At 32.5% G+C, this 24,394-nt stretch overlaps 1 protein-coding gene across 1 annotated transcript; it reads right to left on the bottom strand.

Moving 5' to 3' along the window:
* Positions 1-5,933: 5,933 nt before the first annotated feature.
* LOC111901654 (peptidyl-prolyl cis-trans isomerase FKBP53) lies at positions 5,934-8,822 on the bottom strand. The gene is made up of 10 exons (XM_023897540.2): positions 8,685-8,822; positions 8,515-8,588; positions 8,103-8,341; positions 7,863-7,990; positions 7,437-7,764; positions 7,116-7,277; positions 6,723-6,891; positions 6,541-6,628; positions 6,352-6,442; positions 5,934-6,249 (listed from the first exon to the last, which is right to left on the bottom strand). Exons 1-10 carry the CDS (start codon positions 8,695-8,697, stop codon positions 6,168-6,170), a joined length of 1,374 nt encoding a protein of 457 aa, XP_023753308.1. The 5' UTR covers positions 8,698-8,822; the 3' UTR covers positions 5,934-6,167.
* Between the last annotated feature and the right edge of the window lie 15,572 nt (positions 8,823-24,394).

The raw sequence follows: 24,394 nt of genomic DNA, 5'->3' as shown, positions 1-24,394 counted from the left end.
ATATATACATATGTATATATATGTGTATGTATACATGATTTATACTTTATTTTAATACGTAAATATGTTATTATAATTTGTAACTCGTACATACGAACTCCGTTTTTGACGTTCTTTATATCCACGTGTAGGTGGAGACGTACTCTACAACTTTCGTTTAGACTCCGTCGGCTAATTTTGACTTTATTTTTAAAGTTATATTTTTAACAGGCCGGGACAGGATTGGTCCATTAAAATCTCATAACTTCTTTATCTGATGTCCATTTTTGTCTATCTTTTTATCGTTATGCTACTAATAACGAGATCTTCAATTCTCGTTTAGGTTGTGTCGGCTAAAAATCAATCGATCTAAAATTCGAATTTCGGGTTGTACACTGCTAGTACGAAACTTCGAAAAATCATAACTTCTTCATACGAAGTCAGATTTGGGCGTTCTTTTTATCGATGTTCTTAGTTTAACATATTCTACGACTTCCGTTTAGATCGCTAAGGCTAAATCTCGCTCTATCGTAAATTCACTATTTACGCTTCCCGGTGCTGTGCCGGTTTTGCCGTAAAACTTCGACGGGCCATAACTTCTTCGTTATAACTCGGATTTCAGCGTTCTTTATATGTACGGAAACCTCGTGACATATACTACAACTTGGTTAAGATTATTTATTCTAAATAATCTTTTGTCGAAAAGTCGTTTTCGACCCCTATTGCCTCTAATTTGACTAGCCCGGATTTGCGGGCGTTACACTTATAATATATTAAAAATAAATTCAAAATTAGCCAATGGAGTCTAAACGAGAGTTGTAGAGCATAATCTCACCTTCGCGGCGATATAAAGAACGTCGAAAACGGAGTTCGTATGCGAAAGTTATGAATTTCTGAAGTTCGGGGCGCGAAACCCCAAAACTGTCAGAGCCCACGACGTGGAACAAGGTTGCCACGACGTGGCAAGTGTCCAGTCACCTCCGGAAGGCCCCCATATGTAACTTGGGATGACGCATGCAGTGACGACCAAGCCCACGACGTGGAAAAAGGTTGCCACGACATGGCAAGGGCCAAATTTGCCCTATAAATAGATTTGAAGGGCCAGCCGTTTAGGGTTGCTATTTTCTCTCTTCTCTCTCCCGTTTTGCATTGATTTGCGTGCCAGAAGTACCCCGAATCCCCGGTAATATTCCCGAGTCCCGAAGCAAGTCCCGAGATCCCGAAGATCCCGAGAAGTGCGGTTCCCGAGCCGAAGCTCTGCCCGCGAGAAGTTCGATTTTTATAGAGATCTTCCAGATCTGCTGAGGATTACTACTTCTGCAAGCCATAGTGCTGTCTGATCATCTTCTGATCAAGTGAGTGTGTAGTTACTTTTTTCCAAATACAATAATATGAAGTATTTTATATAAAATACGTGCTATGTGTATATATTTGGTTGTGTTATGTGTGAATGTGTATTCACTCTCTTCTATCTTATAGATCTGATTATTTCTCTATGAGATATGTGTTATGTGTGTGCGTGCCTCATCTGTTATGTGATATATGTGCTGATTAAAGCATGATAAACAGGTTTTTAAACTATATATACAAATGTATATTTTTATCTACTAATATGTTGGGTAGAACATGGGTAGATAGTTGGTGTGTAATAAACAGATGAGAGGCCTCGTTGTTGTTTGATTTAGTCATCTAGCAGAGTTTAGATGACGACCACATACTTTTCTAGATAGTCTTGTGGAAACATTAGCAGGTTCGCCACCTGTAGGTGTTAATGAACTTGGGTGTTCATTCGTTGTACTCCATCCCCCTCATGGTTGCCTTATTTGACTTATATTGCTAAGGTACCCCCGAAGCATGTGTTGTCGCCCCGATGAAATATTCTTAGACTAGGTCCCTTATGTTAGTTGTTTTAGGGACATTAAAGTGAGAATAACGGGAATGAGTAATTGGGTTATTGTTGGTTGGTGAAAATTAAATATGATATTTATTGTGGGTTGAAAACCCTATATGCTCACCAGGCTCCCAAGCCTGACCCACTCAGATTTAAATTGTATTACAGGAAGTGGCGGAAGGGCATGAGATGGATGAACCATCAAGTTGTTTTGTTTACAAGTTTGCATATGTTTATATTTGTTATATGACTTGTAATGTATTCGTTTATGCTTATTGGTCTGTATCGGAACATGACACCCCGAGTTTTGATTATAATGAAAATACATTTCTTTTATGAAATGCTTCGGTAAACATTGTTTTATCATGTTTTGTTTTTGGAAACAAATTCCGCAACTCTTTCAAATCAAAAGGATTTACTCTGAAAATGTTTAAAAGCATAAATGAAAATTGGTGTTTTCTGGCCGAGATTTTGGGGATGTCACAGAGTGTTCATAAGTTGCTTCTCCTTAAGTCTTATTTGTTATAAGTCTTAATGACTTAAGAACAACTTAATACAAGTGAAAACTAGAATCTTGAAGTGGTTTGCTCTTGTTTGGTGGATATTTGTAAAGATCTTCTCATTTGGAGCTTCATGCATCACTTCACCAACTTCCATCTCCCATGAGAATCAAAGTCTTCAAAGGTTGTAACATTTTTCCTTCTATGATAGATTTAATATTTCCATGTCTTGCAAAATGATCCTTTGTAGATTAAAAAGAGTTTTAAGTTTATTCTATTTTAGACTTTCGTTGTTGTTTTTAGTGTTTGTGGGAAAACGATTTTAAATAAAACCCAACATATATATGGTTATGTTTATCTGATTAAACATAAATCTAAAACCTATAAAGTGTTCAGGACATTCTAGAACGAAGTAGACAATCAACTATGGAAAAGGATTGCAATCCTCCGATCCGACATGGGTGTAGAGTATCTTAGTCGGGAATTCAATGATCATCTAAGGAACTATGGAAATGTTTACTAGTTGACTCCTCCTTGAACACCACGACATAATGGTGTGGCCGAGAGGAGAAATTGGACATTACTTGATATGTTATGTTAAATGATGATTTGTGATACGCTTTCGATCGGTTTCTGGGGCTATGCCTTACATACTAAAACTAAATTCATAAACATTGTACCATCTAAGAAGGTTTCAAAGAAACTCTCTGAAATGCAGAATGGGGTTGCTTCCTCATTAGTAAATTTAAAAGTTTTGGGGTTCTGAGGCTTACATTTATTGTGAACTCCTCGACAAGTTAAAACCCATATCAGATAGATGTTACTTTGTTGGATATCCTGCTAGATCTTTTGGCCATTCATCTTTACAAATATCCGGGGAATAAATTGTTTATTTTTCGAAGGGCAATCTTCCATAAGGGCAATGAGTTATTGGTATATCATGAAAATTCTACCATCTAGTAGGAAGCCATGGCAGGCCCTGAGGCTGCCAAATGGAAAGAGTCTATGGAGAGTGAGATGAAATCCATGTATAATAACCAAGTTTGGAACTTGGTTTATAAAACATCAAACCTTCAAACACTCGGGTGTAAATAGGTCTTCTAGAAGAAGACAGCCATGGATGGTAATATACACACATACAAAGCTCGACTAGTTGAAAAGGGTTATACTCAAACTCAAGGAATAATTATGAAAAAGTAGCATAAATATCTATAGAGATACATCTATGCAACTGTTGGGTTGATCCATAGTACATATATAGATAAAGTCTTAAAGAAAATTAAGATGCATGACTCTAAGAAAGGGTTTGGGGTTATGCAACATGATGTAACATTGAGCAAACCTCAATGTCCAAGTACTAGTGATGAGTTGGATAGAATGAGTCGAGTTCAATATGTGTTGGTTGTGGGATCGATCATGTATGTCATGATATGTATAAGGTCTGATGTCGTTTGTGCTTTAAGCATGACAAGTAATTATCAGGATAACCTTATTGAGAATCATTGGATTGCATTCAAGAACACTCTTAAGTATGTATGGAGGACAAAGAATATGTTCTTGGTTTATGTAGGTTTGGAAGAGCTCGATGTAAAGCGCTACACTGATGCTAGCTTCCAAATTGATAGAGATGATTCTTGTTTGCAGTAAAGTTCGTGTTCTTACTGAATGGTAGAGTAGTGACTTGGAGTAGTTTCAATCAGTATACAATAACAGATTCGACTAGATAGGCTAATTATATTGTAGTTAATGAAGATATAAAAGAGGTCATGTATATGAAGAAGTTGATCAGTGATGTCCATGTTGTTACTAGCATTGATGGTCATGTTAAGATCTTCTATGACAATGAGGGTGCATTCGCCTTGGCTAAATAACTCAGAGCTCATAGGTGCATATGACATATACTCAGGAAGTACCATTACATCCAAAAGTTGGTTGAACAAGGAGACATTGTAGTTAGTAGAGGCACATCGGAAGAGAACTGTGTCAATCCGTTCACTAAACATTGTCGCAGACCAATCATGATAGTCATACTAGGTCGACAGGCATTAGATTTGCACGTGAATTGGTTTGGGTGTATTTAGTTTAGTTGATTTGTTTTGGTAACTTACGTAATGTAAATATTTATCCGATTTGACAGTTACTGTTTGGAGATGTTAATATATGTTAGAGAGAAGTCATTTTCATTAGTTTATTATTATGTTCTATTTGCATGTTTACTTAAGTTCATGAATATTAATATATTTGGATCAACCTGCACTTATGGATTTACTTCATGAAAACTCACGGGTAATTCTAAGATGATAATATCTTATATTCTTCAAATATAAATGCATGAGATTCTTTGTTATGCAGTATGTTATGTTTTGGTGTGCTCCAACGTTGTTTGTACTGGCAGCCATACATGAAATGTTCAGGTATGACATGATAAGGTCTATGTAGTCTAAGTTTGATCGTTCCTTCTATCATAACGGTCGATGATTTAGTGTAGTCAAAGTTTATTTGTTTCTTGAGAAATTAAATATCCTCCTACCTTTTAATCCTACAAATCTTCCTACCCATTTAATTGATGACATGTGTCATATTAGAATCCTAAAATATCATTAAATCTCATTAAATGAGCATTAAATGTTACACATGTCATCATTTCATTGGGTAGGAAGATATTTAGGAACAAAAAGTAGGAGGATATTTAATTTCTCTTGTTTCTTTTGTCATTATGGGAGAAGTGATGTCCCTAGCCCCATGATGAATTGGTGTTGACATCAAATACATGGTCGTGCTCAAACTGAAGTAATAATGAATCAATAGTTCAATATGGTGTGGTCAACACAAATCTCTATCAAGAAACACAATCTTGAACGTCCGAGATTGCATAGCTCCATGTATTACATTTATATTGATATCTTGTGGGACAAAAGAATAATTGATCACTTACCTAAAGATTGTTCATTAGTAGAGATTATGAGTACATTAGTATAACGTACACATTGCTAGGTTTAAGGTCATCTCTAATGCATTAAGAGTTCAATGGATTTTCACATCAACATTCCACTAATTATATCATTTTACATATTAAACTCTACAGTGCCACATAAGCATTTTATTATATTTTATATAAATAATATTAATAAATGAAACTAAAATATTTTATTTAATTAGAAATTCATAGTTACAATTACAAATATTAATTAAAGATTACAGTGATAATATAATACATCATGCTCTTCAAGATGATTTAATTGAGCATATTTGAAAACATTTTATTAATCTGTAATTTCAGTATGTTGTATTATAATAAGATTTTGTCTTTAAAATATTTTTAAGATTTAAAAAAAATTATTGATACAAAAAGTATATAAATTAAATTAATGAATACAAAGTAAAATAAATTATAAATAAAAAAAAATAAAGTAAAAGGAAAAGTAAGTTGATGTAAACAGTAACACATACCTAGATACATCTTAAAGAAACATACAGTAAATAACTTAAAGCAGTAAAAGCAAAATAGCTGTATCAAACAAAAAATCAGAAAACATAATCATACAAAGTATTAAACCACGATGTTGATCAAGAACCAAATTTCATTTCTTCCAATACAAAATTGCATTTCCTTTAAAACGTATAGCGCATAACATTTTCTCAACTTACAACCAACAGATTTTCCCATTGATCACTTTAATTCTCAATATAAAACAAAAAAAAAAAACATAACACCAAAAACCCAAAATACAAATTCTTCTCATCATTTAGTGTATCAAACAAATATTGCAAGATCATGTAGTAGTAGTAGTAGCTACCTAATTCACATCTATCAATTCAACATCAAAAACCAACCATGCATTTGGTGGTATGGCTGATCCAGCACCTTTACTACCATACCTAAAAACCACAATTTTTCAAATTTAATTTTTTTTATATAAACAAATAACAAAACTAAATATATATATATATATTAAAATATTTAGAAAAATAAAAAATTACCCCATAGCTGGAGGAATGGTTAGTCTTCTTTTGTCCCCAACACGCATACCTTTAACACCAACATCCCATCCCGCTATCACTTCCCCAACACCTACAAAAGTTTTAAATAAATAAATATAACATTATTAATATATAAAATTATCTTACACTAAAATGTCAAATTTAAATATATATAAAAATTATTTTTACCTAGGCGAAATTTAAATGGTGCTTTTCCAATGTTAGAGTCGAATATTTTTCCATTCTTCTGCAACTTCCCAATGTAACGCATGCTGATCTAATAAAATAAAAATAAAAAATAAAAAAGTTAAGACAACTTTGATTACTTTGAAACAAGTTATAAAACAAAAAATATATATAAATTGGCTCACTTTCTTTCCCGGGTCGGCCCGTTTTCCATTTGGTTTACCCATTTGAATCTCCTCAATTACTAATCCATTTGGAAAAGTTCTAACTTGAGATGCTTTTGTTTCGGTTTTTACTTTTGAATCCTTCTTTGTAGTACTTGTACTCTTCTCTTTGGATTCTGATTTTGTCTCCCTTTTGATAAATATAAAACAAACAATTAGTGTTTTAACTCATATATATATTTGTTTGTTTCTATTGTAAATTACAAATTTGGTCCCTTAGTTTATAGCTCTTTTTCACTTTTGGTCCTTACAGTTACAAATATCATGTGTTACTTATATGACACCAAAATAAAGACCAAAACTGCAATTTACTCTTTGTTTTTATTTCTCTAAGTGAGGTAAGAAGATACTTACTTTACAGGTGTCTTCTCTTGATTGATTTCCTCCTTTTGAGCTACATTTTTGTTATTGTCACCACTTTCTTGTGTCTCTTTTACTTTCTTATTCTTCTTCTTCTTTTTTGATTTTTTGGCATCTGTTTCTGGTGTAGAAACTGCTGCTACATTTTCTGGTTGGCTGATAAATTGATAATCAAAGAGCAACATAATGGAATTAGAAATTGAAAACACCAAAAAAAAAAACATTGTTATATGTAATTAGAGAACTAAATAGAATTGAACTGATGGATCACATTTGTTTAGAGTGCATGTCTTAAAACAAGATTGAAAATGATACCTGATTGGATCATCTCCTGTAACAGAATCATCTTTCTTTCGTTTTGCTGTATGTTCAGAATCATCTTTCCCTTTTTTCCTCTTGACTTGACCATTTTGACCTTTTCCAATTGACACTTCTGAAACTTGTTTGCTCTCTGGAACTGGAACACTAGCTTTGTCCTTATCAGAGGGTAATATCAGAAACCCATCTTCATCTTCACTCTCCACTTCTGGAACATTGTTTGACTTTTTTACAACAATTTGCCCCTGTTTATTCTTCTTTGATTGTGCAGGAGTGGCTTTTTCAGTGGCAGGATTTTCTTCATCAACAATCTCCTCAATTCTCACTAATAGGAAAAACAAATGTGATTTAAGAAATGCAAAAACTAGTGTGTAACAATATAATGCAACAAAAGAGATGTAATATAGTTATATACTTATATACCTCCACTGTTAGGCATCATATCCATCTCATTATCAGTGAGGTCATCTGCTTCATCAAAATTAAAATCACTATCATCTTCAGAGTCCATGTCCATCTCTGGTGCTATGATACCTTCTTCATCAGAATCACTTTAAAATCTTGTTAAGGAAAAGAAACAATTAACAGTATAAGTTCATGTTCAAGTTCATGTCTACATGGCAATATCATAGAGCAAATGGAATAGGATTTAGAAAAGGATACGATTCATAGTCATCTTCGTCATCAGAATCTGGTTTTTCTCCATAGAAGAATCCAGATAGATGAATGCTGTGAGGTCCCTCAACTGAGAATGTAACTTCATCATATTCCTCAAACTCGATGTTTAGTGAGCATGTCTCCATTTTTTTTGGTAGCAACGAGCATAAGTAAATCGGTTTCTTATCACCAACATTACACACAACAACAGCCTTCTCTTTAGATGAACCACTACCAAGTGTTGCCTAAATCAACAGAAGAATTCAATCTTAATTTCAACTTCAAAAATGGGACTTGATTCATGAGATAAAATAATCGTTTCTCAGCTTGCTAACTTAGCAAAAGTAAAACCATGATAAGTAGAAGAAAAATCGGGGGTACAAAAGCGGTTGAAATTATTTGAGCGGCGTAAACAAACCTGTGATAGATGAAGCCTTCCTCTTTCATCGTCGTATTGATGAAGGTGAGGTTTGCCGGGCTTTATTTCAATTCCTGAAGATCAAACACCAAATGAACAACATTAAGAAAACAATCTACGAAGATATGAATGAGGGTGAGAGATGTAAGAACAAAATTATTGAAACTAACCCCAAAACGCCATTATTCAGGTGGCGAAAACGAGATTGAAGAATCGCACGTCTTTGCTTAAACCCTAGAAGAGACTGGAGAAGAATGATGTAACAAGCCACTTGGCGATTTAGATAAACCCTTGCATTTTCGAATTTGGGCTCTTTGAATTTGAAATTGTGAAGATTTAGGCCCAGAAGTCTAAAAAGAGATGCAAGAACTAGCCCATTTGGTTATCTTAGGGCTCACTAAAAATATTAAAATGAAAAATATCATGTCACAAAGTAATTAATTTTAAAAATAATATCATGAGTAATCATTCATTCTTTGTATTCTTTGTGATGTATTTTTTTTTTTTTTGGATTGGTTCGGTTTGTGAAATCTAATAATGATTATTTTTAACCAAGTAGAATTGGATTTTGTAAAATGGTTTGCAAATTACTTTAGATTTTGGTAAATTATGATTTATGGATGATGTTAAAATGAAATTATTGACATTTGATGATCACTAGCTAAGTACAATGTAGAAAGGTGCATGTGATAAATCTCAAAAAAATAATAAAACATGTATAAAGTTTGTAAAGTGATCATGCTTTGCAAAAGAATTTTGTTTAATTATATATTACAATCATTTGAGGAGAAATAATCAAACATTCTATGAGATTTCATAATAGTTATAATTTTCTAAAAATAAAATTTTGTAAATTGTTAGAATTTAAAAAAAAAATGGTTTGAGTTACGGTTTCCTATTACAATAGTGTAGATATAAATAAAGGCTCTACAAATAATTGTAAGCATTTGTTTAAAAGTGATAATGAAGAAGTTGACAAAGAATCTATATGTAACCATCTTATTGGAAGCAGTGGTTGATGAGCAAGCCAAGGACCAAAATTGGAAAATGCGACAAACTATTTGTGGTCAAATTCTGAAATGCAAAAAGACTATTATTCATAAGGACCACAATTTTTTATATTTATATAATATGAGATATGTGTATCATCTTTGGCATATGCCTACATGAAAAAGTTTGACTCAAATGAGTGTGGAGAGTCATAAAAAGTAAAACTTATAGTCTGGATATCAAAAGGAAGGAGAATATTACAGTTGAACGTGCATAATATATCGAGTAGTGCCATTGCACTAAGTAGCCCACACTTAACAACGGGAAATTGATGGATAAATGTTGTTGTACAATATATGATGAAGATTGAAAATGATATCCTTGTTTAGATGATTTAGATGACTGCGGAAATAAGAACTTAAAAAACATATACAAAGGTTAACGAGATTGTGGGTTTATTTTACAGGAGGGGTTGCACGGGAGAGTTATTGGTTGCACGGTAGTAGAAAAAATAAAATTTTCAAAAAATTTTCCACTGCAGCCGGAAAAGTTAGGGGTTGCCGGTGCCACCGTGGACCACCCCTAGGTCCGCCCCTACAAAAAGTTTGACTCAAATGAGTGTTGAGAGTCATAAAAAGTAAAATTTATAGTCTAGATATCAAAAGGAAGGAGAATATTACAGTTGAACGTTCCTAATAGATCGAGTAGTGTCATTGTACTAACTAGCCCACACTTAACATGGGGAAATTGATGGATAAATGTTGTTGTAAAATATACGATGAAGATTGAAAATGATATCCTTGTTTAGATGATTTAGATGACTACGGAAATAAGAACTTAAAAAACATATACAAAGGTTAACGAGATTGTGGGTTTATTTTACAAAGTATTGATAGTTGTTATAATATTTTGGGATATATTGTAAAATTGTGTTGCTCATAGGGATGGAAATTTCACCCGACCCGGTGGGGAACCCGTATATATATATATATATATATATATATATATATATATATATATATATATATATATATATATATATATATATATATATATATATATCCATCATTTATTGAATTTGAATTAAGTCCAATAAAATGATTTGATCTATATTAGACAATTAGAGATAGAGTCCATATACCAAATTATGTTCCTAATTCCAAGAGTTCATCAATTGTCATTTTGTTCGTCGATCTGTATACCAAATCGACACTTTTTATTTTGATGCTTGTTAAACTTTATGATTGATGTAAACAGAATCTGTTTATGGCATATGGTTTTGATCACTTATTAAACTTGTCTTTTTTTTTTTGTGTGTACGTTGAGTTTGTTGAGTTTATTATGTTGATAGATCGGGGATGGGTTGGGGAAGCGGGGGATAGGCTGGGGAAAAGCCTAAAATACAAAGGGGAAAGGATTTTATTCATCGCATCCGTCGGGGATGGGGACGAGGTAAGACACTCGAGGATGGGGACAGGGATGGTCAACCCCGTCCCAAAACCGCCCCATTTTCATCCCTAGTTGTTCATGTATGCATATGCAAGTTTTAGAATGGTGTAAGTAGTTACGTCATACCATTTGTTAGGGGTGACAATTATGGACACGACACGAAACGAAATTGGGATGAAACTGAAATTCAAATTCGTGTTCGTGTCGTGTTCGTGTCAAGTGTAAAAAACACGATGTCGTGTCGTGTCGTGTTCGTGTTCAAAATTCGACACGATATTGACACGATTTAGCATTTATTTGTCGTGTTTTTCGTGTTTCTCATGTTTGTCGTTTATGTATGATTAAATATTAATTAAATACAATAATTATTATATTATGTTATTTTTTCGTGTCGTGTCGTGTTTGTCGTTTTTTAATTGGTTCGTTTTCGTGTTAGTTAGAAAAAACATGACATCGTGTCGTGTCGTGTTCGTGTTATATAAAATCTTATCCTGTCATGTCGTGTCAGACAAAAACACGACACGATGGCCCGATTTGTCACCCCTACCATTTGTTATAACTTTTAGAAAATTTAAATTGTAATTTTTAAGTATTTTTAAGTTACCGTTGTATCATTATTTGTTAAGTTGATGGTGATGATTTGTTTATTGATGTATCTTTTGTGTTTTGAGATATTTGTATTTGTTTTTGAAAGTTCGAGTGTGACATAAACAATATATGTGAATTTAAAAAGCATTACATTCACTTTATTATATTACAAGACAGGATTTAGAGTAAATAAGTGGGATTACATGATTTGGTGGGGTTATGATACTTACCTCATTAAGATGTTTAATATTTGATGTAGTAGCTGGCAAAATAATTGTTAGCTGAAAATTTTGTTGATAACTTATAAGTTGGCTAACAAAATAACATTTGATAAAAACTAACCGACATACTAGCTGAAAAAATATAATGAAATCAAATGACATATAAAAAAAAATATGTTTTTTCATAATTAATTAAGGGTATATATGGAAAATTAAAAAAAAATATTGAAAACTAAGTTTTTTATAAAGTTGGCTTATAAACGACTTTTTCGCTTCTCAAACATGACAATTTAATAAAAAAAACTCGAAAATTAAGCTAACTTATTAAATTCCTGTATTCCATTTCATTTCCCACCAACTCAAGAACATCCTTGATTATTTATAGAAAAATTGCAAAAAAAAATGTTTCATGTGGATGTAAAAAATATGTGGCTTTTGTCAAAAAAAAAAAAACGTTTAGTAGTATATCAGTGGTCTATTTTTTGATATTTTAGTGATTTTAGTCCCTATCAACTTCAAAAATGCTATTATGCTCTTATAATTTGTTTTTTCCTTCTTTATTATCTATTTTAATATTTTCAAAAAAAAAAACCCATACCCCACTCCTTTTCCCTTCCCCCATTCATTTATATGTCTCATCCCAATTACAACCTTCATCAGAAAACCCTCCAACATCATCGGTGAATCTACATTCACCTTCTACTGTTGATAATCTCCTCCACAACTTCTCTCATCTCCTTTCAACCCATCGACAAATTCTCTTCCCAACGCCAATGATGAGTGCAGAGTTGCGATTCTCAACATCATGTCGCCCATGCCTCTCCCTTCATGTAAGGAAGCCAAACAAAGTTTTTTCAAGCCAAACAAAGTTTTTTCTTTTAAAATCCTTATGTCCCAAATTGAACTCAATGAAAAAGATTAATTGTGGTGGATGAGGAATGGAGTGGTGGGATTTTTTTTTGTTTTTTATATAAAATAATAAGAACATAATGAAAAGAAATTTAAAAAAAAAAGTTATTTAAAAGTATATTCTGTCATTTAAGATTGGATATGAATTGAAACCAGGGATAATGACTTAAAAGGGTAACATATTTTTTGATTTGTACACATTTAGTCACTGATTTTTTTTTCATTCATATTTACCCTTTCAACTTGTTAAACTGTACACATTCAATCCTTATAACCGGCTAAATCAGGTTAGCCGGTAAAAATGACTTAATAGGGTAATATATTTCTCACTTTGTACACATTTATTCCTTAATATTTTTGTACACATTTAGTCCTTAATATATAATTTTTTACAAAATAAGGCATTTTTGTTTTTGTACTCATTAAATACTTATGAATTATTTCTTTGGTTTTTTCTCATGAAATCTTACGTGGGAAATTCATTATTGAAGTGTTTGGACATTTTGATGCTTACGTCCATCGCGATCTCAACTACTTGGTTGCTTAGGTCATGCGTTTTGAATGTCATAACTTCTTCATACGATCTCGGATTTTAACGATCTTTATATCCACGCGAACGATCTTTATATCCACGCGAACGATCTTTATATCCATATGATCTCGGAATTTCAATTTTTTTCGTTTATAGTTATTTTTCATGTATTAGCAACACCTATTTCATCTCGGCAATACCAACAATGTATTCCTGCGTTTGCCCATGTCCATACGTTTTTTTTATGAATGCATGTATGGATGTTTTTTTTATAAAATCGTAAGTAAAAATATATTACATTTTAACGGGAATAATCTTAATGAAAAAATGAAAATGCGGATATAAAGATCCTTAAATATGTTATCGTATGAAGAAGTTACGACATTCAGAATATAAGAATCAAGCCAAACCACAAGACATACGCAACCAAACAGTCGAAATCACGTTGGACATAAACATCAACAACCCCAAACAACTCATCAGTAATTGTCTCATGTAAGATGTCATAATAAAAATATTAAGAAATCATTTATAAGTACTGAATGAGTATAAAAAAAGAACTTAATTGAAACAAAAAAAATGTTAAAGACTAAATATGTACAAAAATATTAAGGACTAAATGTGTACAAAATTCAAAAAATATATTACCCTTTTAAGTCATTATCGTTAAAACCACATATTTAATTTTGTCTTATTTATTCAAAATTGAACGGCTGATAGACCATTAATTTTTTTTTTAACAAAAACCATATATTTAATTTTGTCTTATTTATATTAGGGGTCGTTTGATAAGGTATCTAATTGGGTCCAAAGAGGGATTGGGTCTATAAAATACCAATTAGCATGTTTGATAGGAATTATAGACATAAGGACTCGGTCCAAAAAAAAATAAAGGATTCGGTCCTTGATTTCTATTTGATGAACCGAGAAAAGCCATTCAAAAACACGTCGCCCTACATTCTGTTTCATCCCCTCCCTCGTTATCTGCCATCGACGAAGCAAGAAGACAGCCAACGATCAGCAACATCATCGTGATTAACAACAACAAAACAAACAAGTTTTTTTTTTTTTTTTTTTTTTCGTTTTTGTCCTTATTATTTATGTATTCAGGGGCAAAATTGTCCTGCACTTGATACAACACCAAAAATATTTCGCTGTTCTTCTGTTCCTTTCAATCATGCTCATATACAATATTTTTTTTTTCCTGGTACCTTTTTGCTGTTGCTAGACAAGCTTCCATGGAAGCATGAATGTTTTTTCTGTTAATACCCCATAATCAGGGGCAAAATTGTCCAGAACTATCCATATATTTTTATGGTAGTGTATCTCTTTAAAGATGTCAATCTTCTATCTCAACGACATGAATTCTTAAAGCTTTGTGAATGCCAACTAGTCATGAATTCTTGAAGATGTGTGGTTGTCATCATTTTTATGTCATTTGATTGAATAATCATGTTTCTTTTTCTTGTGTTTATCTTTTTCACCAGTCATAAACTTGTTTAATAAACAATATAGTACTACAAAAGCTTTACCATACTTGGGATGAAAAAGCAATTTGAACAAAACGCTATGGCTACTCCTAATGTGGGAGGTGGAGGAAGTGAGGGTCAAAACATACAAGGCATAGAATGGGGTTCAGAAGCCGTTGAGTATATGACTATTTTGCGTGACCAGATTGCTACTCAGTTACTTTCAAATGCTTCACGTTAAATGATATACTTTTTTTTTATTACGTATGACAATGTATATTTGGGTTTTGTATTACACTTTGTATTTGGATTTTAAATTAAGTATGTTTCATTTGGATTTTATGTGATAATTTTTATTTTTATAATTATTTTATCCAACACAAAAGGACAACATAAGGATAATATGGTCATTTTTATCATTCAACACAATCAGTCAGATAAATAATCAAACAACATAAATTCAGTCAGATGTGGACTCAGTCAACATTTCTAACCCAGTCAGCTTCTAACTCAGTCAGCTCTAACTCAATCAGTAACTATCAAACGACCCCTTACTCTTTCATTTTTATCCTTTTTCCATCCTTTCCCCTCTCATTCTAATCGCCTCGTTTGATTAAAAAACTCAAATAACAAAATGTTAATGATTTGGTCCTTAGATGGTTCACTTTTATTTTATTTTATTATTTTGTTTTTTATGTGAGTCACGAAACCATGATTCGTTCTAACTCGTGCCTCGTATCCCTATTCCATTTTCAATTTTGTTTTAAATATTTTTCTAAATTTTAGTTTTCAATAAAGTACTATATTTACATTTTTTTACGACTTTTGTTTCTTATGAATTTATTTTTACAAAATTATCTTTTACATCTATTACAATTTTGTTTTCCATGCACGTATTTTTAATTTTTATGTTTTTTACAAATTATTTTTACATATTCATTTTAACGAATGTAGGATTTTAAAAACATGTAAAAAAACCCATTTTTACATATTCGAGTTCACATACTAAAAGTGTATTCCTATGTATAAACGATATTTAATCATATAGTGTAAATTATATATCCTCTACTACACAATACGTACATACACAAGTACACAACATTTCTACAAGGTCATACATGGTGTTACCTCTACTTGATAACATATTTTAACTTACATATGCAACTCAAAGAACACAAAAATAATAATAACATATTTTTTCATTTCATCCCTTCTGGTCCAACCTTAAAGCAAAACTACATTATGACAAGCATGGACCAAATTCATCAAGGATCTTATTCAAACCAATAAGATGAAGTTGGGATGGATGAAAGCGTGAGGGAGAGCATGGGTATGACTTGCACCCATGCAAAAATGTCACATTTTATCCATTTAACCGGACCACTACATGTGAGAATGAATCTGTACATTGAACTCATATGCATCCCTTCTCCTTCATGTGTATCTCTCAGGGTGTGGTTTTATGTGGACCATTAAGTAACGCAGATACATATCAATCAATTGATAAGGAACTTACGTACATACATTACGAATGCATTATTATAACTATTTTCAATGAAATTAAAACATAATACATGTACATAATAAATTGATATATTTCATTTCGTTGTCGTCGGGTGAATATGAGTTTGAGTTTTGTATGGTATTTGTATATTTTACTCAAAACCTTGTTGAATATGATGATGTAGACTTTTCTGTTTTTGTGGTAATTACTGTTCACGTGTCTACTTGTTATAACGTCAATAGCATTCAACCAAGGTAGGCATAAGTAGATGGGTTCCTACTTCCCAGCATAAGCCTTGGGTACAATTATTAGTAATCAACACTCTAAAAATCGGTCTAGATAGTAGATTAATCAACGTCTAGATGTATGCTAGACAGTCTCCAACCGTTTAAGATTAGTGCTAGTCGGTCATACTAACCGACCTTGGTCCTAATCAGTCAACAAAAGAAAAATGTCAAAATTAAAAAACTTGTCAACAAAAGTAAAATAATAATAATAATAATAATAATAATAATAAAATAAAGATAAAAACATAAAAAGTAAACAAAAAACTCTAGTTCTCACTTCTTATCAGATTTGTATAAGAGAGCCCAACTTAGTATCGAAAAATATAGACGAATGATGAGTTTTGCACCATGCACACTATGGTCCTTCTCAAAAGAATTTACTAATCCATAGTGTTTTTAAAGTTAATTACCAAATGATATACAATCGAAAAAGTGGTGTGTGGAATACAATATTTTATTTTAAAGATTATGATATACATTTTTTTTGGTAAATAAGTTAGAAACGACAATGACTTGGTATTTCTTTTTTATGGAAATATAGTAAAAAGTAAAAACTATAGGAGTATATATGGAACGGTTTGGTTGGGTTATTGGTCAAAACTAAACCATAACCATTGCAATTGATTAATATATTTCAATAATCATTCGGTAACGGTTAATTTTGGTTATTGGTTTTTGACGGCTAATGGTTAATGGCTAATATCGGTTAATCAAAATGATCAAAGATGACATAAAAATAAAAATATTTCTTTATAAAAATTGAAAAACACAAGGTCTATCGTTATGAAAAGTGAATGATTGTGTGTATATATAATTGCATTGATAGAATATTATTTATCCGGGCTATGTTATAATGTGGATAGACAACTACTGTGTGGACGTATGGATAATGCTATTTTATGAAAATTACTAAGAGAATATTTTGTTTAGTCATGTGAATACGTTCAATCTCACAGAACTATTGTTATTTTAATGGATTCTCACCAATTCTAATTCTTTTTTGTTCTTATTCATCGTTTTTTATTTATTTTAATTTTTACAGAATACGACTCAATAAACATCCTGATATTTTGACAGAATGAGAATAATTAAAAAAAAAAAGTGTATAATAACCTGATAGACGATTTAATTAGTGAAAATGTTTAATAATTAAAATAATTGAACGTATTCATATTATCAAAGAACATATTTTCTTTGTAATTCTCACAGAATAGAATTATCTACACGCCCACACAATAGATGTCAATCCACATTTAAACCTAGCTCTTACTTATCCTATCTAACTCCGAATAATAACTCTTTAAATTTTCAATTCTCAATATAATTACATACCATATATTTAATATTATATTATATTAAAAACAATATTAATATTATTGGTTCGGTTCGATTTATAATGGTTTGGTTTTTGATGAAAACCATAACTAAATCATATGTATTTGGTTAATCAAAATTAGAAACTGAACCTTATCTTTTAGTAATGATTTGGTTAAAATTGTTCAATTAAATCGGTTAATTTACTTATGGTTCGGTTTTTCGGTTAACATGTTCACCCCTAAAAAAATGGATGGAGCAAAACCCAAGTTAACATGATATGGACCAATCTCCAACATGTATCTGATATGTCGGCATGCATATTAGGACATAGGAGGGATTTTTTTTCTTTTCTTTTGCTGTTGTTTAAAACAAATCAACACTATCATGACAAAAGCACTTTCTACAACGAATCAAAGTTAATGCAAAAAAAAAAATGGTTTTATGTTATATTTTGGCGTTGATTACTGTCAAAATTTTCTATAAGTTATCAAAATTTTAATTATGTTTAAAAAGTAATAAAATATCTAATCTCATTTACATCAAGCTTATAGGTCAAAAAATATTGACATGATGTTTTTTCGGTTATTATAGTTGATGATGTAAATTAAAAATAGAATAGAAAACGTGTTGCCGTTCTTAAAAAAAACATTATATTCAAATCGACAAATTTTGTTCATATTACATACATGTAACTTGTAACAAGTGGCGGAGGTTATATAGGGCCGGGGGTTGTGGCCCCTCCTATTTTTTTTTTTTTTTAGTCATTGGGCGTGTTTGGCAAAAATAGCTGTTAGTTGGAAGCGTGTAGCGGTTAGCTGGTAGCGGGTAATTGGTAGCGTGTAGCTGGTAGCTGGTAGCGGGAAGCTGTAGCTTTTATTTGTTATATGAATGTTTGACAAAAGTAGCTGGAAGCTTTTGAAATATATAAAACTACATAAAAGGACAATTGATTAAAAATAAAAAAATATATAAATATATTTTTAAGGGTAATTATGGAAATTGATTTCAAAAGCTCCGGAGCGTTTTGTTAAAAGCTACATGAAGTAGCTTTTAGAATCGGAGCGTTTTGTTAAAACTAAAAGCTAAACGCTTGTACTGCCAAACAAAGCTTTTTGTTTAAACTAGAGCGTTTTGTCAAAAGCTAAAAGCTAAAAGCTAGAAGCTCCCAAACGCTTCCAAAAGCTCCGTGCCAAACACGCCCATTATGTATTAAAAAAGTTACATATTATGTTTAAAACTATAAAATTTGATTTTGTCCCCCTTATTCTTCAATTTTTATACATATTCTATTTTCGGCCCCCAAATCAAAACTTCAAGCTCCGTCACTGCATGTAACTATAACATAACATCTAGACAAACTTTTTTAAATTTAAATTTGATTTTAATATATATATATATATATATATATATATATATATATATATATATATATATATATATATATATATATATAACAAATATTTTATGCTAACACCTTGTTGTCGAGGCATTAATAAAATACTTGGTTCAAGGAGTAACATAATCTTGTAAACAATATTTAGAGTATAATCTTGTAAACAATATTTAGAGTAATGTTAAAACACTAATACATAAGTTTGGATGTTATGTAACATATCTTACGAAGACAGTTACACTGTAAACATGTTAGTTGTTAGATTATGGTATTCAAAATCACAATGAAGCATAAACACAAAAAAATACCATAACGTGAAAGGATCACAAATTCATCTATTTCTTGCAACAACACTAAAACTAGAAACATAGTCAAAAGAATACATTTTAGTTTGATGATTCTTGTTATAACCTAGACGGATTGAGGTCTCAAAATAGTGCCCCTCTAATATAATCGTCCCCTAAAGTAATGATCCAAGTCAAAACGGTCAGGGTTTATGTGCAGTTTATCTTAGACTTATCCCTATCTTTTTGGGATAATTATCCATAATTTGTATCATCAGATAATTACACTTTAACCATTGAACTTAATTTCTAATTAATCTATCATCTTATGATAAATTAATAAGCTAGTCCATCATATTTCTCTTTTGTCATTTTATGCTTAAACCATATGTTGGGATGCAAACCCAATCCCACATCGACAAAAAGAAAAACTAGATGCTAGCATATAAGGTCAGTAATGAGTAATCTCTTCTATTACCAATTGCTTTTAGAAAAAGGAAGAAGATGAACTTTTTGGTTATTCAAGGAGTGGGACATTATGGTTGAAAAACATACCATGAACCAAGTCAGGTCACTTAGAACATAAAATGGGTTGGAGTTCTACAAGGCTTCGTTTGACAATTTCTGCAAAACAGAAGGTATAGCAAGGCATCACACTATACGGTTAACACCATAACAAATCGGAATGGCAAAATAGATGAACCAAACACCAATGGAGAATGCTCAGTACATGCGATTATCTACTGATTTATCAGAGCAATTTTGGGCAGAAGCAGTTAACACTGCTTGCTATCTAGTGAACAAATCTCCATTAACTGCAATTGATTGTAACACTCCTCAAGAGGTGGTATGGGAAACTCTCTGATAATTCTGGTTTATGAATGTTTGGATGCCCTGCTTACACTCGTGTGAATGATGGTAAATTGGAGCCGAAGGCAATGGAGTGCATATTTCTAGGATATGCATCTAGAGAGAAAGGTCATCGTCTGTGGTGTATATAAGAAGGAAAGACTCCAAAATTTGTTATTAGCAGAGATGTGACCTTTGAATATGTTATGTTTAACCAAATAGGAGGTGGTATACGTGTTGTAGGGAATGATCAGGGTGCTATCCAGAAGGTGGAGTTTGAAACAGAACCCCACACAATTTTATGATAAATAAGGAACAACAAGGTGGCATAGAACATCATAGACATGATATATCCATTGAACAACCCAGGAAAGAAGTGTCTGGTGATGTTAATTCCAGGAAAGACAACTTAAAGAAGCTTCTGGAGATTAAGCTTGTGATGAACGATTTTAGAGTTGAAAAGAAAATAACAATGGTAGAGATTCGGAGTGATAGAATAGCATGATGTTTATACATTTATCACTACATTGAGAAAGTATTGTGGTCATTCTATCGTGATCAGTCCAAACATGTTGGTACTTCTTTGGCGATTCGAGGCAATCGGGGGAAAGCTCATCGGGAAGTGGTCAAGTGGATCTTGCAAAAGTTGAAGGAAACTCTTAATGTTTTTATGGTGTATAGTGCCAATGCACGACATACGGACTTGGTTGGATTGATATATTCATACCATGAAAGTAATCTAGAGATAAGAAGATCATTGGCGGTTGGTCTCCTTCAGAGTCTTCTTTTAAAGGTGGAGAAACCTATCATGTTCTATGGCCGATTATGCATTCAAAAGTCTGGTAACAAGGAGAATCCATATGACATGGTGACAAGGATGTTGCCCAGAGAGAAGTTCAAGCTTTTTTTGGACTTGGTTGAAGTTCGCAAAAGTTAGGTCCCTTCGGGGATGAATGGCAGGAAGGGAGATGAAGTTCTTGTTTAAGGTGGCGTTTAGTGGATGTTCAAGTCAAGGTGAAGATTGTTAAAAGTGACTTGAGCATGTGGAGCATTCTCATGGAGAATTTAAGTTCAATGGAACACTTGGAACTCAATGGAGCACTTGGGGGTTCATGAAGCATGTAACAAAGGAACGGATCATCTGATAAGGGAATGAATCATCTGAAAAAGGAACGGATCAAGTGCCAAATTAAAGAGTCGTATAAAACGGTGTATGGAGTATTTGGAAGAGATTTAGAGCACTTGGCAGTGGAATGGAGCAACTTGATGCATAGTTGCGCCATTAACTGGCAAGCATGTTGTGCCACTAGGCAGGCATATTATGCCATTGGCATACATGTTGTGTCACTTTGGACCATGTGACACTCTGCTAGATGTTGTGCTAAAGTGGAAGAAGTTGCATCAATCTGGAAGGAAGTTGCCCAACTTAGAAGGAAGTTGCGCAACTTAGAAGGAAGTTGCTCCAAGCTTGAAGGGTGTTGCGCCAATATGAGCCATTTTGGTTCCTTGATGAGCCATGGTATCTATGATTATCCATGTATGCTATGAATTCCTATATGATGCTCAAGATTTTCCAAGGATGCTCAAAAGTTGGTGATGCTCAAGGAATACACCATGTTGTGCCACCATGATGGATGGTTAGCCAGTAGTGTTCATGATGCGCCACCTATGCATCATGATGATCCACTATGGATCATGGTGCTCAATCATGTGAGTTTTTGATACTCATGTGTTGTATGTCATGGATGAATGTTCTAAAATATACTGCATGGCGGATTGTGATTGGTTGACACCATTCATGGGCCTATAGGCCAATAGGCTTGGCCCATTATGGTGTTAGGTCTAATCCATTCACTATAAATAAGGATGTTTGCTAAGTCATTTGGTGTGTCTTTTGTATCCTAAGTGAGTATGATGAATCTATATTGAGTTGTACCTGTAATCTCTATTCGAGTACTCTATGAATAAAGAATACTCCCATCATGGTCGTGCATGTTGGTCACCTTGACCGAACCACATAAATATTGTGTCTTTGTGCACTTTTGGTTTTTCTTGTTATCCGCATTACTTCCTAACATGGGCCATTAGAACTTGGCAAGTGGCATCATATCTGTTACGAGTCTTGACAAGTATCATCCGCTTTACTACTTAACAAGTGGTATCATGGATACGATAGGTGGCGCAATCCCCAATAATTCTTAGTCTAACGAAATTAATCCTGAAGTCTTGTATCGAAAGTCTTCTTGATGACCCCAGGTCAGGTAAGTGTGTCGTGAAAGTATCGGCGGTATGAAAAATGATTGGATTTGATGAACCGTGTTAAAGGGAGGCGAAGGGCAAAAGTTGGGTTTGAGGGGAGGATTGTTAGGGTGCAAACCCAATCCCACATCGACAAAATGAAAAACTAGATGCTAATATATATGGTCGTCAATGGGTAATCCCTTCTATCACCAATTGGTTTTAGAAAATGGAACCTTATTGTTCTATGTTGGCATGATTGGGTAGTAGTGATCCTAACACCATACATTGTGTGTTACCTAAAAGGACCTTGCTAATTATGAAAATATTACTATGGACATATTTTCAACAGCCTCCCACTTGCATATGATACAACTGTATAAATATATTCCTTAATCTTGCAAGGGGTATGTCATCGAAGACTATTGTTGTACTCATAACCCGCAGGTATGAAATAATCATTTAGGTAAGTGATCAAATATCCCTTTTGTTCTTCATGATATCCCTATGAACGTAAGGCATAAAATTTTATCAATCTTAGACACTCAAGATTATGTTTCGCAATAAAGATTTGTGGTGACGTAAAAACTGACTACACAATTGATTCACTACCAATTCAGTCTGAGCATGCCCATGCATTGATGTCAACATTGCATCATCGAGTGGCCAAGGGATATCGTTTTTCCCATTAGGGAAAAATTAAGGAACAAATAAACATTAACTACATACACATTAATCACTCATCTTGTCATACATGGACATTTCATGCATGGCTTCGAGTTATGAACAACATTGGAGGATACCATAACACAATAGACTGTAGATCAAGAATCTCATGCATCTCTATTTTAAGGATATACGATATTACCATCTTATAATTACTTGTGACAGTTTCCATGAAATAATCTCTAAGTGTAGGTTGCTCTAATACTTAATCTCTATTAAGTACATATGAGTGTTAGTCATATGACATGGAAGTGGTCATGAAAAACAGTTATATATTGATAAATGTAAAACTCCTCGAAAAATAAAAAAGTAATTGAAATGGAATAAAATTGATGGAAATTGGCAGGTAATTGGAGTAGTGTATGCTTTATGTCTTATAGTTGCTGTTAGGATGCAAATGATTGCTAATTGATAACTTGTATGTGGAATGTGGAATATGAACATAAGTTGGTAAAATAAGATTATAACGTGTTTATATCATATAATTAAAACCAATAAATGAAGAATATTACATGTTTATGTGGCCCTACATATAAAAGGTGTTTATGTGACCCCCACGTATAAAAGGAATATGGCATATAGTACATGTTGGGTTTTCTATGCAACTACATACTAGATTAAGGCAACGGAAACATTCAAAAATCATCATAAGTGTACATGCATCATAGGATCTAAGTTTTACTATTATAGCAACGTACTTTTAAAACATGAATATGAACTAGGGGTGAGAAAAAACCACACCGCAACTAAAATTAACCGCAAAAACCGCATAAACCGTAACCGCAATAAAAACCGATGGTGAAGTTTTTGTTTTTCAAAAACCGCAAATTTGCGGTGCGGTGCGGTTATTAGTTTTCAAAAACCGCATCGCACCGCATATATTATATACAACTTTTTTTATTAATTATTAATATATTAAATATTAAAAATAAGACAACTTTCATGAATGGAAGATGAATAAAATACTAGAAGACAAAAGTGTTGGTTTTTGTTATGTTTAACTTTGAAAAATGGTGAAATTAGACAATTTTATGAAATTTATTGTTAATTACTATTGATTTGACGTTTTTAAGATATTAATTGTTTGTGATTTAAGTTAATTGTCTTATACCTTATGGTTTTTT

Source organism: Lactuca sativa, chromosome 9, assembly GCF_002870075.4.
Source record: "Lactuca sativa cultivar Salinas chromosome 9, Lsat_Salinas_v11, whole genome shotgun sequence".
Taxonomy (NCBI): domain Eukaryota; kingdom Viridiplantae; phylum Streptophyta; class Magnoliopsida; order Asterales; family Asteraceae; genus Lactuca; species Lactuca sativa.
Note: the sequence above shows the minus strand (reverse complement) of the source record. Positions and strands in the feature narration are given on the sequence as shown.